We start from the raw sequence: 13,580 nt of genomic DNA, 5'->3' as shown, positions 1-13,580 counted from the left end.
AAAAAAGTAAAAAAGACAATCAACTAAAAACTAGCCATGAAAATAAAGCTGAGAATCCTGAATTTCTACATCACTTCAATTTTGAGTGTTGGATGATCAGCGAAGCAATGCACAGAAGAATTGAAGCTGCAACGATATAGTTTCTGAGGTGAATAATGAAGATATATCTTTGACAAGTCACACCACCAACGAAGGCGTGTGCCTAAAACCGGAGACCAAAAGAACTCTGCTGACCAAAATCAGGAGGAGACAGAGCAGCATGGCGGTGCAGTGGTTAGCACTGCTGCCTCATGGTACCGAGGACCTGGGTTCAATCCTGGCCCCGGGTCACTGTCCGTGTGGAGTTTGCACATTCTCCCTGTGTCTGAGTGGGTCTCACCCCCACAACCCGAAGCTGTGGGTTGGCCATGCTAAGTTGCCCCCTTAACTGGAATTTTCTTTTAGATCAGGAAGAGAAAATTGGGCACGTAATCAGAAATTGTGACTTAGAAAGTCTGATGCTGATGGGAAAGATCGATAGTAAAAAAGATCAAAGCAGATAAAGAATGACTTTTCCAACAATCTGAATGAATGAACCACCAACGAAGATGAACCACATCTCCAGGGCAAGATTTTTTTTAAAAAGTTTTTTTTTTATAAATTTAGAGTACCCAATTATTTTTTCCAATTAAGGGGCAATTTTAGCGTGGCCAATTCACCTAACCTGCACATCTTTTGGGTTGTGGGGGCGAAACCCACGCAGACACGGGGAGAATGTGCAAACTCCACACAGACAGTGACCCAGGGCCGGGATTCGAACCCGGGTCCTCAGCGCCGTAGGCAGCAATGCTAACCACTGTGCCACCGTGCTGCCCTCCAGGGCAAGATTAAGATGGAGGTTCAGGGCAGCACGGTGGCCTAGTGGTTAGCACAACCGCCTCACGGCGCTGAGGTCCCAGGTTCGATCCCGGCTCTGGGTCACTGTCCGTGTGGAGTTTGCACATTCTCCCCGTGTTTGCGTGGGTTTCGCCCCCACAACCCAAAAATGTGCAGAGTAGGTGGATTGGCCACTCTAAATTGCCCCTTAATAGAAAAAATAATTGGGTAATCTAAATTTTAAAAAAAAATGATGGAGGTTCAAAGTCACCAACATCCTCTTAGGGCATGGTACCCAAAGAGAGTTGAACAGCCTTCCTTGCACATCTGACAATTACTGCTAGCAATTGCATGTGTAAAGAAATGAGCTGAGGATATAATCAAAGAGTGACTCAATCTTGCTATGTCTATTTGTTTGTTATTTACAGCACAGGAGACCGCCATTCGGCCCATCGTGTCTGCACCAGCTCCCAAAAGAACCTAGCTAGTCCCATTTACCCAGCCCCATAGCCCTCTAAATTCATCACTTTCAAATGAATATCCAGCTCTTTGAAACCTCCTATGGCATCCACCTCCACCATTCTCCACGGAGTGCATTCAAAACCCCAACAACTGAGTAAAGATGTTTCTCCCCCTCTCACTCCGAGCTCTCTTGCTGACCATCTTAATCCAATGCTCCAAGTAGAACAAGCCCAATTTCTCCAATCTTTCCTGATATCTAAGATTCCTCAATCCTGGTACAAATTTTAGTAAATCTCCTCTACACTCTCTTTGTGGCTTTAACATCTTTCCTCAAATAAGGTGCCCAGAAATCTGTACAATACTCCAAATGTGGTCTGACCAATGATTTGTAGAGGTGTTGCATCACTTCCTGGCTTTTATACGCCATGCCTCTATTTATAGACCCAAAGCTGCTTAAGCGTTCTTAACAACCGTTTCAAGTTGCCTGGCCACCTTCAGAGAATTATGCACTTGAACCAGAGATCCCTCTGCTCCTATACTCCCCTCAAAGTTGTACCATTGAGCCTATATTGTCTCCCATGCTTTTACCAAAATGCATTACCTCACAATTCACTGTACTGACGTTCATCTGCCAGGTGTCTGCCCATTTGGCCAACTTGTCAATATTCCTCTGAAGTCGCTCAGCTTCATCCTCACAATTCACTATTCTCCCTAGCTTAGTATTACCTGCAAATTTAGAGATTTTGCCCTCAACACTTCCAAATCATTTATATAAATCAGAAAAAGCAAGGGTCCCAACACTGAGCCCTGGGGGGCACCACTTTCAACTTGTCTCCAGTCTGCGAAATGCCCATCTATACCTACCCTCTGTTTCCTATCTCTTAGCAATTTCTATTCCATGCTGCCAAGGACCCATCAATCCCAAACAATTTTAATTTGCTAATCAACTTGCCATGTGGTATTCTAATCAAGTGCTTTCTGAAAGTTCAAATGTACAACATCCACAACACTACCTTCATCCACTGCCTGTGTCACCTCATTAAAAAACTTAAGTAAATGTCCAAAAAATATTTCATTTTCTCAGTTCATCTCTGAAGGATGACTTCAAGACAGCTTATGTGACCTTGTCTGTATCTCCGTGGAATTCACTGTCTTGGAGGTGTGGGAAGAAACAGGAATAATTAGTCAGTGTTCACACCCATGTCTAAATGTTTGGAATGACTGCCGAGTCCAGCATTGTGCTCTTCTCTCAACCAGACACCTGCACTTCCAGATGAGGTGAAACCAGGAATCCTGATAATTTCCCCTTTGACTGATGGAGTCAGTTCAGAACAAACTAGGAAACTGAGCCTCACCTTCCTGGAATTAAACCAAAGCCTCTCCTGTAATGACTGGCTAATCTGCTCACATTGAAGAATCTGTTCCTGACTTCAATTTGCCTCTTATTTTATATCTGCCTCGTAACCAAACACTTCACTATATCAATTAACTTCCGACAATTAAATGACAAGTGCCATATGTTGCCACAAGAGATCCAATGCACATGTGCTCAGTGAACCAGTGTTGCATAGTAGCCCCCTGTTGGGAAAAGGAGAAGTATTTCCCAGGAGAATTATTTCTATTTAAGGTAGTGCCAACAAATGCTATACGAGAATGCAAGTTCACACTGCAAATGGGAAAATTTAGTTGTGTTTACATGAGGGACTCCAATATTTGCACAATTGTTATTTTAAACAGTCATTAGACAAGCCCTTGAAGGTCTACCTTGATAAGCGGATACCTTTTCACAACTGCCCACATTATCAGCATTATTCTGACTACGTCTTTTTGCACCAGTTATCCATGTTACAATTCCTGTCAGCATATAAAATGTGCAAATTTACTACCATGACCAAAGTCCCTCAAATTATTATCATGTCATTTCAACGCAAAACAAGCAAATCTTGTTTTAGTACCACTGACAACAATCAGATGCCCGACAAAGCCAGCAGCAATGATAATACTTGCCGGACTCACGAAGGCAAACCACCTGTCTTAGTGAGTCACATTTTTACTCGTGTTGCCTTTGGCTGCATCCATTAAGAGCCAGCATGCAACACAACTGGCATTTTTACAGCACCTTCAACAGTTGCAAGGTGCTTCAGAGGAACATAAATTATGTGTTGAACCATGTAAGGAGCTATTAGGGTGGGTGACCGAGCACTTGACCAAAGGGTCATCCTAAAGGGTCATCATAAAGAACAGAGCTGGGGTTGAATTTCAGAGCCTAAGGTCGCCAACTGGAGCAACTAAATTCAGAGACATTCAAGAGGTCAGAGATCTGAACAGGCTGTATGACTGAAAAGCTACAGATAAGGAGGGGAGTAATTGTGTAGGGATCGAAAACAAGGATTATTTTAAAATGTCAGTATTGCTGGAATTAAGAGTCAATGTAGGTCAGGAAGTACAGCAATGATGAGCGAATTGGTGATGTTAGGACAGATGTAGGTAGTTTTGTCAGGTCAGCCAGCAGCACAAATTCAATTCTCAAAGTAACAACGGCATAGATGACAGTTTCAGCAGCAAATGAGCTACTGCAGAGACTGGTGACATTACAGAGCTGGAAGTCATCATTCATGGTGATGGACCAGTTTTGGATCCAAAAACTTACCTCAGTGTCAAAATCCTCCATCAAGGGATTGAGTTGATGGTCATAGACCAGGAACATATGGCAGCGGCTTTGGTCTTCTTAGCAATTAGTTGAAGAAAACCTTCGAGCAAAGGATATCAACCAAGCACCATGACAAATCAGAGACGGCAGAGAAGCAGTCGTGCGATAGCGCTGGATGTCATCAGTGAAAATATGGAACATAAAAGTGTGTGTTATTGGTCGATGTTGCCAATATTTAAAAAAAATATATGAAATCAGATTGAGAGGGATAGATCCTGTGCAACTTTGAATCTGAAGTCTAGAAATGGAGCACCCAAATACACCCCAGCACTGTGCATTCCGTCCATAGGCATCTAATGTACAATGTCCAACTATTTCTCTTCCAATTCATTGAGATAATAATATTTATTGTCACAAGTAGGCTTACTGCAATGAAGTTACTGTGGAAAGCCCTGAGTGGCCACATTCTGGCGGCTGTTTGGGTACAGAGGGAGAATTCAGAGTGCCAAAATTACCTAACAGCGTGTCTTTTTTGGAACTTGTGGAAGGCACCCGTAGGTAAACCACGCAGACACAGGGAGAACATGCAGACTCTGCACAAAATGACACATGCCGGGAATCAAACCTGGGACCCTGGCGCTGTGAAGCAACAGTGCTACCATGCTGCCCTTGGGACACCAGTGAGATATCATTTGCATTTTGTCAATATTAACATTTGAAGCAACCTCACAGGACACACTTGCAAAATTCAAACAGTTTGGACTGGTTTAAGTAGAACAACCTTTACAGGTGCTAGATATTGGAGAGCCAGGGGAAATTTCAGACCAATTTAAACTCCAGATGATGATGCAAACTTCAGGTTTTAGCAAGTTTGGCCTTTAATCAAAACTGCCACCACAACAGGTACGTAGAATCGTAGAATTCTTACAATGCAGAAGGTCATTCACCCCATCAAGAGAACTCCGAGAAAACCCACATAGACAGTCACCCAAGTCCGGAATTGAACCTGGGTGTTTGGCACTGTGAGGCCCCATAAATGGAAACATACGCAACGTTGGTTAAATTTTAACTCCCTCAAATTACAATCTACACTTACAAAATATACAGTATTACACTCGAACATTACAACTTCTATCTTTTTAACAGGACCATATTTAAACCAGAACAGCAATAAAACTTCCCGTTTCAGATCTTCTTCATTAATGCCCGATATTGGGCGACAGTAGTTAGCACTGCTGCCTCATGGCGCTGAGGACCCGGGTTCAATACCGGCCCTGGGTCACTGTTGTAATAATAATAATAATAATAATAGCTTATTGTCACAAGTAGGCTTCAATGAAGTTACTGTGAAAAGCCCCTAGTCGCCACATTCCGGCACCTGTGGTGGGGGGGGGGGGGGGGGGGGGGGGGGGGACTGGTACGGGAATTGAACCCGCAAGGCTGGCCTTGTTCTGCATTGCAAGCCAGCTGTTTAGCCCACTGTGATAAACCAGTCCCTTACCTTTGTGGAGTTTGCACATTCTCCCCCACAATCCAAAATGTATAGGGTATGTAGATTGGCCTCACTAAATTGCCCCTTAATTGGAAAAAAATAGGGTACTTTAAATTTATTTTTAAAAAATTAATGCCCGAGATCAATATATTTCTACACAGATAGCATAACTGGAAGCACCTAACTCTTTACAGAAAAGACTGAAAATACTCAGCAGTTCAAGTTGCATCTGTGTAGAGATAAAGATTAAATGTTTCAGATCCATGGCCTATCATTTCTCTCCACAGATGCTGCCTGACCAGGCATTTTCTGTTTTTATTTTAGATTTTCAACATCCACAGTATTCCGCTTTTCAATTTACTCTTCCATCAGCTCCGTCTGTTTACATATTGGTAGAAGTGCAGCATATGTGCCAGAATGAAACCCTGTAGTTCAAAATCAGTGGATCGGGCGAGTGATATTAGGTGTACAAATTCTCTATTGAAGGAGAAGGTGATGGGAAGAGTGAACAAGCAGCTTAGTGTTCAAACATCCAGATTGACATGACCGAAGGAATTAGTACAATATTTTCATGAACCAAAGTATCACGTGTCACAAAACACCAATTACCCCTTTAAAATTAGACATTCCAAAAACTTTAATTGCCGACGAGACCAAATCTTGTGTAACACTCCCCTTATTGTGACCACAAATTCTGAATTCTAGAGCTCCCAAGAGTAGAATGAACAATTCCCTTCATTAGAGTGGAATCTTAAAACATTCCAGTGGCAGAATTTGCCACAAAGTGTTTACTTTGCAGACTGCTCCCAACTCACTTCAAAGCATAAAATAGGATAAAACATTAGCAATTATGATGCACAGAGAAATGCGCTGCGTAACAATTGGAATTCTGTAGCATTCAGTTTAACAGACAGCTTCTACATTCATTACGTATGCATACATAATCCACAGTGATATGTTGCACTCGTAGGTTAAAAAGGAGCAATACAGTAACTTCTAATTTCCACCAAACAGTAATCAGGATGGATGCGATTTACATTGAACTATATTCAACGTTGCATCCATCGTGAAATTAAAAAACAAACTCAAACACCCGTTAGGTGTAAGATGTCAGAAGAAAATGACAAAGTACTGAACAAAAAACAATAAAAATGATTGGTAAATAAATGTAGTTAAAATTAGACAAGTATCGAAAAATCTTATCTCAAGCAACCTACTAAATCGTGCTTCAACATTTTTTAAAGGCTGAAATTACCATTTTACATTAACCGTTGACAGATTGGGAATCCATTTATTTTCAGACATTTAACAAAACCTTGCAACGCTTCTACATAACCAAGCCACACATGCGTGAATTGCGATATATAAACAACCAATGAAATTAAGCACCATTATTCTAATGCAATATAAACAAACTACTGCAGATACTTCATTTTTCAAAACGAAGCCTTAAAATTCTAGTTTTTTTTACTTCACTTGAAACTAACTTATAAAAGTTCAATTATTGCAAAGAAAAATCCACAAAACTTCAACGGATTGGGAACATTGTGGGGAAGATGGTGAACAGGCTCGGGAATTGTCGATCCCAAAGAGATATCTAATCAGTCCCTGCAGCACCACGAGATCGACTTGCATCAGAATTATTTTATAAAATGCTCATCTTCACCATCCGATTTTAAGATTTGAGATTGCGCCCTTTTTTCTTGGAAGGACATAATTTAGCAGAAACAGCTGGAAGCAGCCTTTCGTTTCCCCTGTTGAGTGGTGGGAAGGTTGCTCACTCAGGCTATTGTTCGTGCTGAGGCAACACTGGGGGGGGGGGGGGGGGGAGATAGTTGAGGAGAGGTTGGGGGGATACACGTTTAACTCCAAGAGACTGGTGTGTGTGCGCGCTGAGCAAAATAAAAACAAGCGCTGGCTCAACGGTTAACTTTTGAACCGCGATGATTATGCTCTCTGAGGAAAAGCCAATCGAAATAATGGAGGGAGGTGGGGGAGGTGAAGGTGTTTATGCGGATTTGCCCCCCTCTCCGATCGGGCCCGGGGAGAGAGACGCTGTTGGAGTGGACGCCCTCCCTCCGTCCCCGAGCCTCTCAACAAAACACCGCCCCCCTCCCCCGGCCCGCCCGACCAAAACAGCGCCATTCCGGTGCCGCTCGAAAGTCAGGCACCCACCTCGCAGAAACGCTGGCAGTAATGCGCCGAGGACTCCTTGGACAGGCCTCGCCTCCGTAACTCGGCCTGGACCCTCCTGAGCCGCTCGGTTAAAGGCTCGGGGGCCTGCTCGCTCTCGCCGTCCGCCATCTTCGCTCTCCACTGTTGCGCGTAGCCACCGGTCACGTGAGCAAGCCCTGCCCCCACTTTCTGACGTCACAGCGCACGCAGGGGCGCGCCCGGTCCGCGCCTTCTTATGACGTCATAATGCCCGCTCGCTGCCTCGACATGTAGGCCCGTGACACCCCGGTCTGTTTACATAGCAAAGTCACACACACTGAGAACCAGAGAACCTCTCAGCGCAGAGGAGGTCATTCGGCCCATCGAGTCTGCACCCGCCCTCTGTGTAGAATCCGCCAAAATAGCAGGCATGAAGCAGCAGGTAGAAATCAATGGCAAGGTTTATTCAATGTATAGAAAGTCTTCACTCCCCAAAGGGTTGGTCTCCCTCCTTGCCCTGCACCCAGGTTGGGGTTTATATATAAGTGAGTATTCCCCGAGTTAAGAGAAAGTCCCGCACAGGTGACTGGGAAATTCGTATTCCATGGAGATCATCCAGAATCGGATTGTCGTTATACTGTGACCTCCATAGGGGTTATAACTGTAATGACTTAGACCAGGCCTTTGAGACTGGCCGATTAGAATAAGAGTTCCCTGATTAATGGGCCAACCAGGCCCTTTCATGGCCCTTTCTCTGTCTCCTGCAGGGAGTGTCTGATCCTCTGCACTCCCAGTGTAGACAGCAAACTGAATTCACATGGTTGTTCTGCTGTTGGTTTTGTTAATAAAAGGAATGCTGGTGAAGGAACTGCTGCTGCCATGGACTTATTGCAGTAACACGCTCCACCCCCCCCCCCCCCCCCTCCCAAAGCCCGGAGTGATGTTCATGGACTGATCCGAGAAGTCTCGCGTCTTCTTCCAAGGATGGCTGTTGGGAGCCGACCGTGTGACATCCGGAGGAGCATGCTGGACAAGGAGCAGCTTTTTCGCGTGCAGCGCCTAGGTGGTGCCAGCAAAACCAATGAGGCTGTGGGATGTGGCATAGCAGGCTCTGTCGGTGGCAACACATCCATGTCCGACTTGGATTTGGAACTGGGCGGGGCTTTGTCTGGCATCTTTGATGTCGGTGTCCAGTCTCTATGGCTGGCACAACCGGAGTTAAGGTGGTAATGGTGGCTGAGATGCCAACACAAGCAGCGGATTGGCTCGAATTGGAACTGAGTCTGGTGTGTCAGGAATGCAGTCATGGAGATAGTCCATGTGTCGATTTGACTGCGCTCCTGTGCCCAAATTCGATACAAGACTGGCCTTGTCTGTGCCAATACAATACCTGGAATCCACATGACCCCTTCAGAAAAGTTCCGGACATGCACCAGATCACCAAGGACGAACATCCGCAAAGTCTTATGCCGGCCTGTGCAACCTCAGTCCTCTCCTGGCCACAGAGGATTTTCCCACGAATGTCGGGGATGACCTAACTCAAACGGGCCCAGAGGCGGCAATCCATCAGCTGTTCAGCTATTGTAGCTTGCGGCGTTTTTCGGTAGCAAAATAAGAATCGTGCCAGTCAAGTCTCCCAGAAACCGGTGGCCTGCTTCTTCATGCCAAGTTTAAAGGTGTAGACGGTCAGCTCCGCTAATTTCTTTGACGCTGGGTGGTACGCACTTGGGGAATTCTGTTTGCGGTCCTGAACACCCTAAAACTACGCGCTTGCTCTTGCGAAAGCCGTTCCGTTATCTGAAACCAGCACCTCGGGTATTCCATGCTTGCTGAATGACTGCTGCAGCCGCTCGATGGTTGCCCGAGCAGTCACCACCTGCATCTTGTGAACTTCCATCCACTTCGAGTGGGCGTCCATGACAATGAGGAACATTGCCCTTGGAATGGCCCCGTAAAGTCTGTGGATGAGGCAGCGCCACCATTAGCAGGTTCTAGTGCTTCTGGCACCCTGCGCAATGCTGGCCCAAATTCTGTATGTCTGCATTAATCCCTGGCCACCAAAAGTAGCTATGGGTGCCCATTGTGGAGGTCCTACAAAAGCGTCTCGCATCCCCGCTTGAGAACCCCCACGTGTGTTCCCCACAGGATGACACCATCCTCAGTGCTTAACCCCAGTATCTTGGTGATGTAGGCTGTCTAGTCACTCGGCAAGGCACGGTGCTGAGCTCCATAGCGGATGATGTGTCATACCCGGGACAACTTTCGGTGCAACTGTGGATGCAAGATGCCGTGGCTGGCAGAGAGTCCATAAAATGGAGGCCAGCGATGATCTTGTCAACCAGCGCCAGCAGCCTGGTGGGAAGAGGGAGGCGGCTTAATGCATTGTCGTGTGGAATCTTGGCACAGGAACAGTGCTCCAACACGTACTCATACACGGCCAATAAAAGCGCCCAATGATGGATCCTGACAGAGACAATGAGGGGAATTGCTCGGTCCTCCCTAAATAGTAGGGGCTTGTGATCTGTGAAAGCGGTGAAAGGATCACCCCAAAACTACGGCCAAACCCTCCTCGATCTGCGCATAGTTTTTCTCAGCATCAACCAACGTCTGAGATGGAAATGTGAGGGGTCACTCCGATTCATCATCCATTCGTTGGGCAAGGACAGGGCTGACCCCGTAGGGAGAAGCACCAGATGTTCACAAGAGCAGCTTGGATGGATCAAAGTGGGTCAGCAGTCAGGAGGATGAGAGCTACTGTTTGACTGATGTGAAGGTTGGGCCTGAGACCATTCCCATCGCTGACCTTTTTTAAGTATGATGCCGGTGTTGGACTGGGGTGGACATGTAAGATGTCCTTGATTGAGGTGTGTGTGTCCAAGAATGTAACCGAATCTGGAGAGTAGTCCATGGTGAATCTGATAGTAGGATGGAATTTATTGATGTCATTGTGTAGTCATTTCAGTGATTCTTTGCCGTGGGTCCAAAGGAAAAAAATGTCACCAATGTATCTGGTGTATTGCGTCGGTTGAAGGTCCTGTGCGGTGAAGAGGTCTTATTCAAACTTGTGCATGAAGATGTTGGCATATTGAGGTGCAAATTTGGTCCCCATGGCTGTTCCATGTGTCTTGATGAAGAACTTTTTGTCGAAGATGAAAACGTTGTGATCCAGGATGAAGCGAATGAGTTGTAGAATTGTGTCTGAAGATTGGCAGTTGTCGGTGTTGAGTACTGAGGCTGTTGCAGCAATACCGTCGTCATGGGGGATGCTGGTGTAGAGTGCCGAGACATCTATTGTGACGAGAAATGTTCCCGGTTCAACTGGTCCATAGGTGCTGAGCTTCTGTAAGAAGTCCGTAGTGTCACAACAGAAGCTGGGGGTTCCTTGTACGATGGGTTTCAAGATGCCCTCGATGTCGCCAGAGAGATTCTCACATAGGGTCCCATTACCTGATACGATAGGACGGCCTGGTGTGTTGGCTTGTAATTTCGGGAGGCAGTAAAGATCTCTAACGCGGGGAATATGTGGGATGAGAGGACGTAGGGTGCTCTGAAAGTCTGGATCAAAGGTCTCCATGTGAACAAGCCCTCCCTATACGCAGGATCTGCTCAAACGAGGAAGGATGTAACAGACATCTTCGCTGAAAGACGCCCTCGTAGGAACAGGATATGGCGCTCGACTCATTGATCGACAGTTCCAACGCGCCACAGCCAAACACCGCACTGACCTCACCAGAAGACAAACATGGGACACAACCGACAAGAGTACCCTTCGTCGTCCAGTACTTCCCCGGAGCGGAGAAACTACGACATCTTCTTCAGTACTTCACCGATGAAGACGAACATCTTGCCAAGGCCATCACTACACCCCCAGTACTTGCTTTCAAACAATTGCGCAACCTCAAACAGACCATTGCTTGCAGCAAACCACCCAGCCTTCAAGTGAACAACGACCACACACCACACAAACCTGCCATGGCACCCTCTGCAAAATGTGCCAGATCATCGACATAGATGCCACCATTACATCTTTGGGTTGTGGAGACGAAACCCATGCAAACGTGGGGAGAATGTGCAAACGGACAGTGACCCAGAGCCGGGATTGAACGTGGGACCTCAGTGCCATGCTGTCCATGTCTCACTACATTTAACCCCCCAGCATCTGGCTGGGCTTGCAAAATCCTACCAACTGTCCTGGCATGAGACAATTCACACCTCTTTAACCTGGGGTTATCCTTTTTTAAGCAGATGGTAGAGGGAGGCCAATGATGTGGTGAGGTTCGGTATAAACTTGCCGTACTAGTTGATGAGGCCCAAAAACTAGTGTAGCTCCGTTGGGTACAGGGGACTGATGGATAGTTGATACCTTTTATCTTCACCGGATGCAACCCATGGCGGTCCTCGCGATAGCCCAAGTAGGTAACCTCAGCTGCATTGAAAACATAGTTTTCCCTTTGGAGACCAACACCAGCTTCCTCAAATCGTCGGAGGACTTCAGCCAAGTTTTCCAAATACTCCTGGTCAGACAAACCTGGGATCAACGCATTGTCCAGGTACACCGCCACCCTTGGGAGCCCTCGCAAGATGTTCTCCATCACCCGTTGGTAGATGGCGCATGCCGAGCGAATTCCAAAAGGTTGCCGGTTATACTTGTATAACCCTCTGGACTCCGGAGCAAAAGTTAGTTGGAGGTACACATGATTAATGTTGAAAATGAGCCGCCGCCACTGAGCTTGCTGTATAGATCTATGTGAGGAATGGGGTAGCGATCCAATCAGGAGACATGGTTGACCATCAGTGTATAATCGCCACATAGGCAGATGGCGCCATCAGGTTACATTATGGACAAAACTGGTGCCTCCCAGTGGGAGAATCGGACGTGACGTATGAATTTCAGATGCTCAAGACGGTCCAGCTCATCCACCTTCGATCGCAAGGCATATGGGACCAGCTGGGTGTGAAAGTATCACAGTTGCGCCATTGGGTCGATGTTAATGCGGGCCAAGACACTTCTAACAGTGCCCAACCCCTCCTGAAATACAGACGGGAACATTGTCAGGACTCCTTCAGGGCCATGCGGGTGCATCTGACAAACCGTCTGCCAGTCCAAACAGAGGTGGCGCAACCAATCCCACCCTAACAAACTGCCGTGGATGACTTCCAAAGGTAGATTCGCCACTTGCTGCCCATACTCAACCGGGACCATCGAGGTACCCACAATCGCCAGTTATTCCCCCATGTGCATGGCAAGGCGGGCATTGGTATCCCAAAGAGACATTGGTGTTTGAAGGCCGGACCAGATCCAGTTGAAGGTACAGTGGCTGACCACGGATACTGTTGCTTCAGTATCTAGTTCCATGCGGATGGAATTCTCATTTTATTGTAGTGAACGCTGGATATGGCCAACCCACGGTGAGGCCCCGCAGTGTAGTTGATGATTATGTACCGTCGTCTTCCTCCACTTAGTGGGTCTGGTCACGGGGACGGCGGTCACATCTGACCCGGGGGTGGGGTGGATCCGGATCCTTGCTGGGCCGACTGCCCTCCTGGGCTCTGCGGCCAGCAGTCGCCTGTCGGTACCCCATTCCGCATCGTCATGGTAGAGGGAAAACGTTTGGTGGCTATCTGGGCCCCAGTGTCGACAGCCAGCGTCTCTGCAGAGGGTGTCCCACTGCTGGGGGCTTACGTTGTGAACAACATTTGAACGCCATATGTTTTGGTGGCTGAGGCGCAGCACCGCCATTCCCTGGAGTTCTTGTACGCTTGTTCCACTCTCTCATGGGAGACAGTAAGTCCAATAGTGCGCTGCAAGGTCAGGTCAGTCACAGCTAAATGTTTTTGTTGTGTATCGGTGTCGCAAGGAGTCGCTGAGTGTAGTGCCAAACTTACGTGTCTCAGCCAATTTTCTTCGTTTAAATTTAGAGTACCCAATTCATTTTTTCCAATTAAGGGCAATTTAGTATGGCCAAT

At 46.7% G+C, this 13,580-nt stretch overlaps 1 protein-coding gene across 2 annotated transcripts in view; it reads right to left on the bottom strand.

The window, feature by feature from the left end:
- rlf (RLF zinc finger) overlaps positions 1-7,835 on the bottom strand; it is a 95,444-nt gene extending 87,609 nt beyond the window's left edge. The window contains exon 1 of one of the 2 annotated variants that reach the window (XM_038796650.1): positions 7,635-7,835. In XM_038796650.1, the coding sequence (XP_038652578.1) occupies positions 7,635-7,763 (129 nt within the window). In that variant the 5' untranslated portion in view covers positions 7,764-7,835. Of the gene's footprint in view, positions 1-3,967; positions 4,004-7,634 lie in introns of those variants that run through there. The other variant, XM_038796659.1, reaches the window with a different exon arrangement.
- Positions 7,836-13,580: the final 5,745 nt, after the last annotated feature.

This window comes from Scyliorhinus canicula, chromosome 1 (genome assembly GCF_902713615.1).
Source record: "Scyliorhinus canicula chromosome 1, sScyCan1.1, whole genome shotgun sequence".
Taxonomy (NCBI): Eukaryota; Metazoa; Chordata; class Chondrichthyes; order Carcharhiniformes; family Scyliorhinidae; genus Scyliorhinus; species Scyliorhinus canicula.
This window is presented reverse-complemented; position numbering and strand designations above follow the sequence as displayed.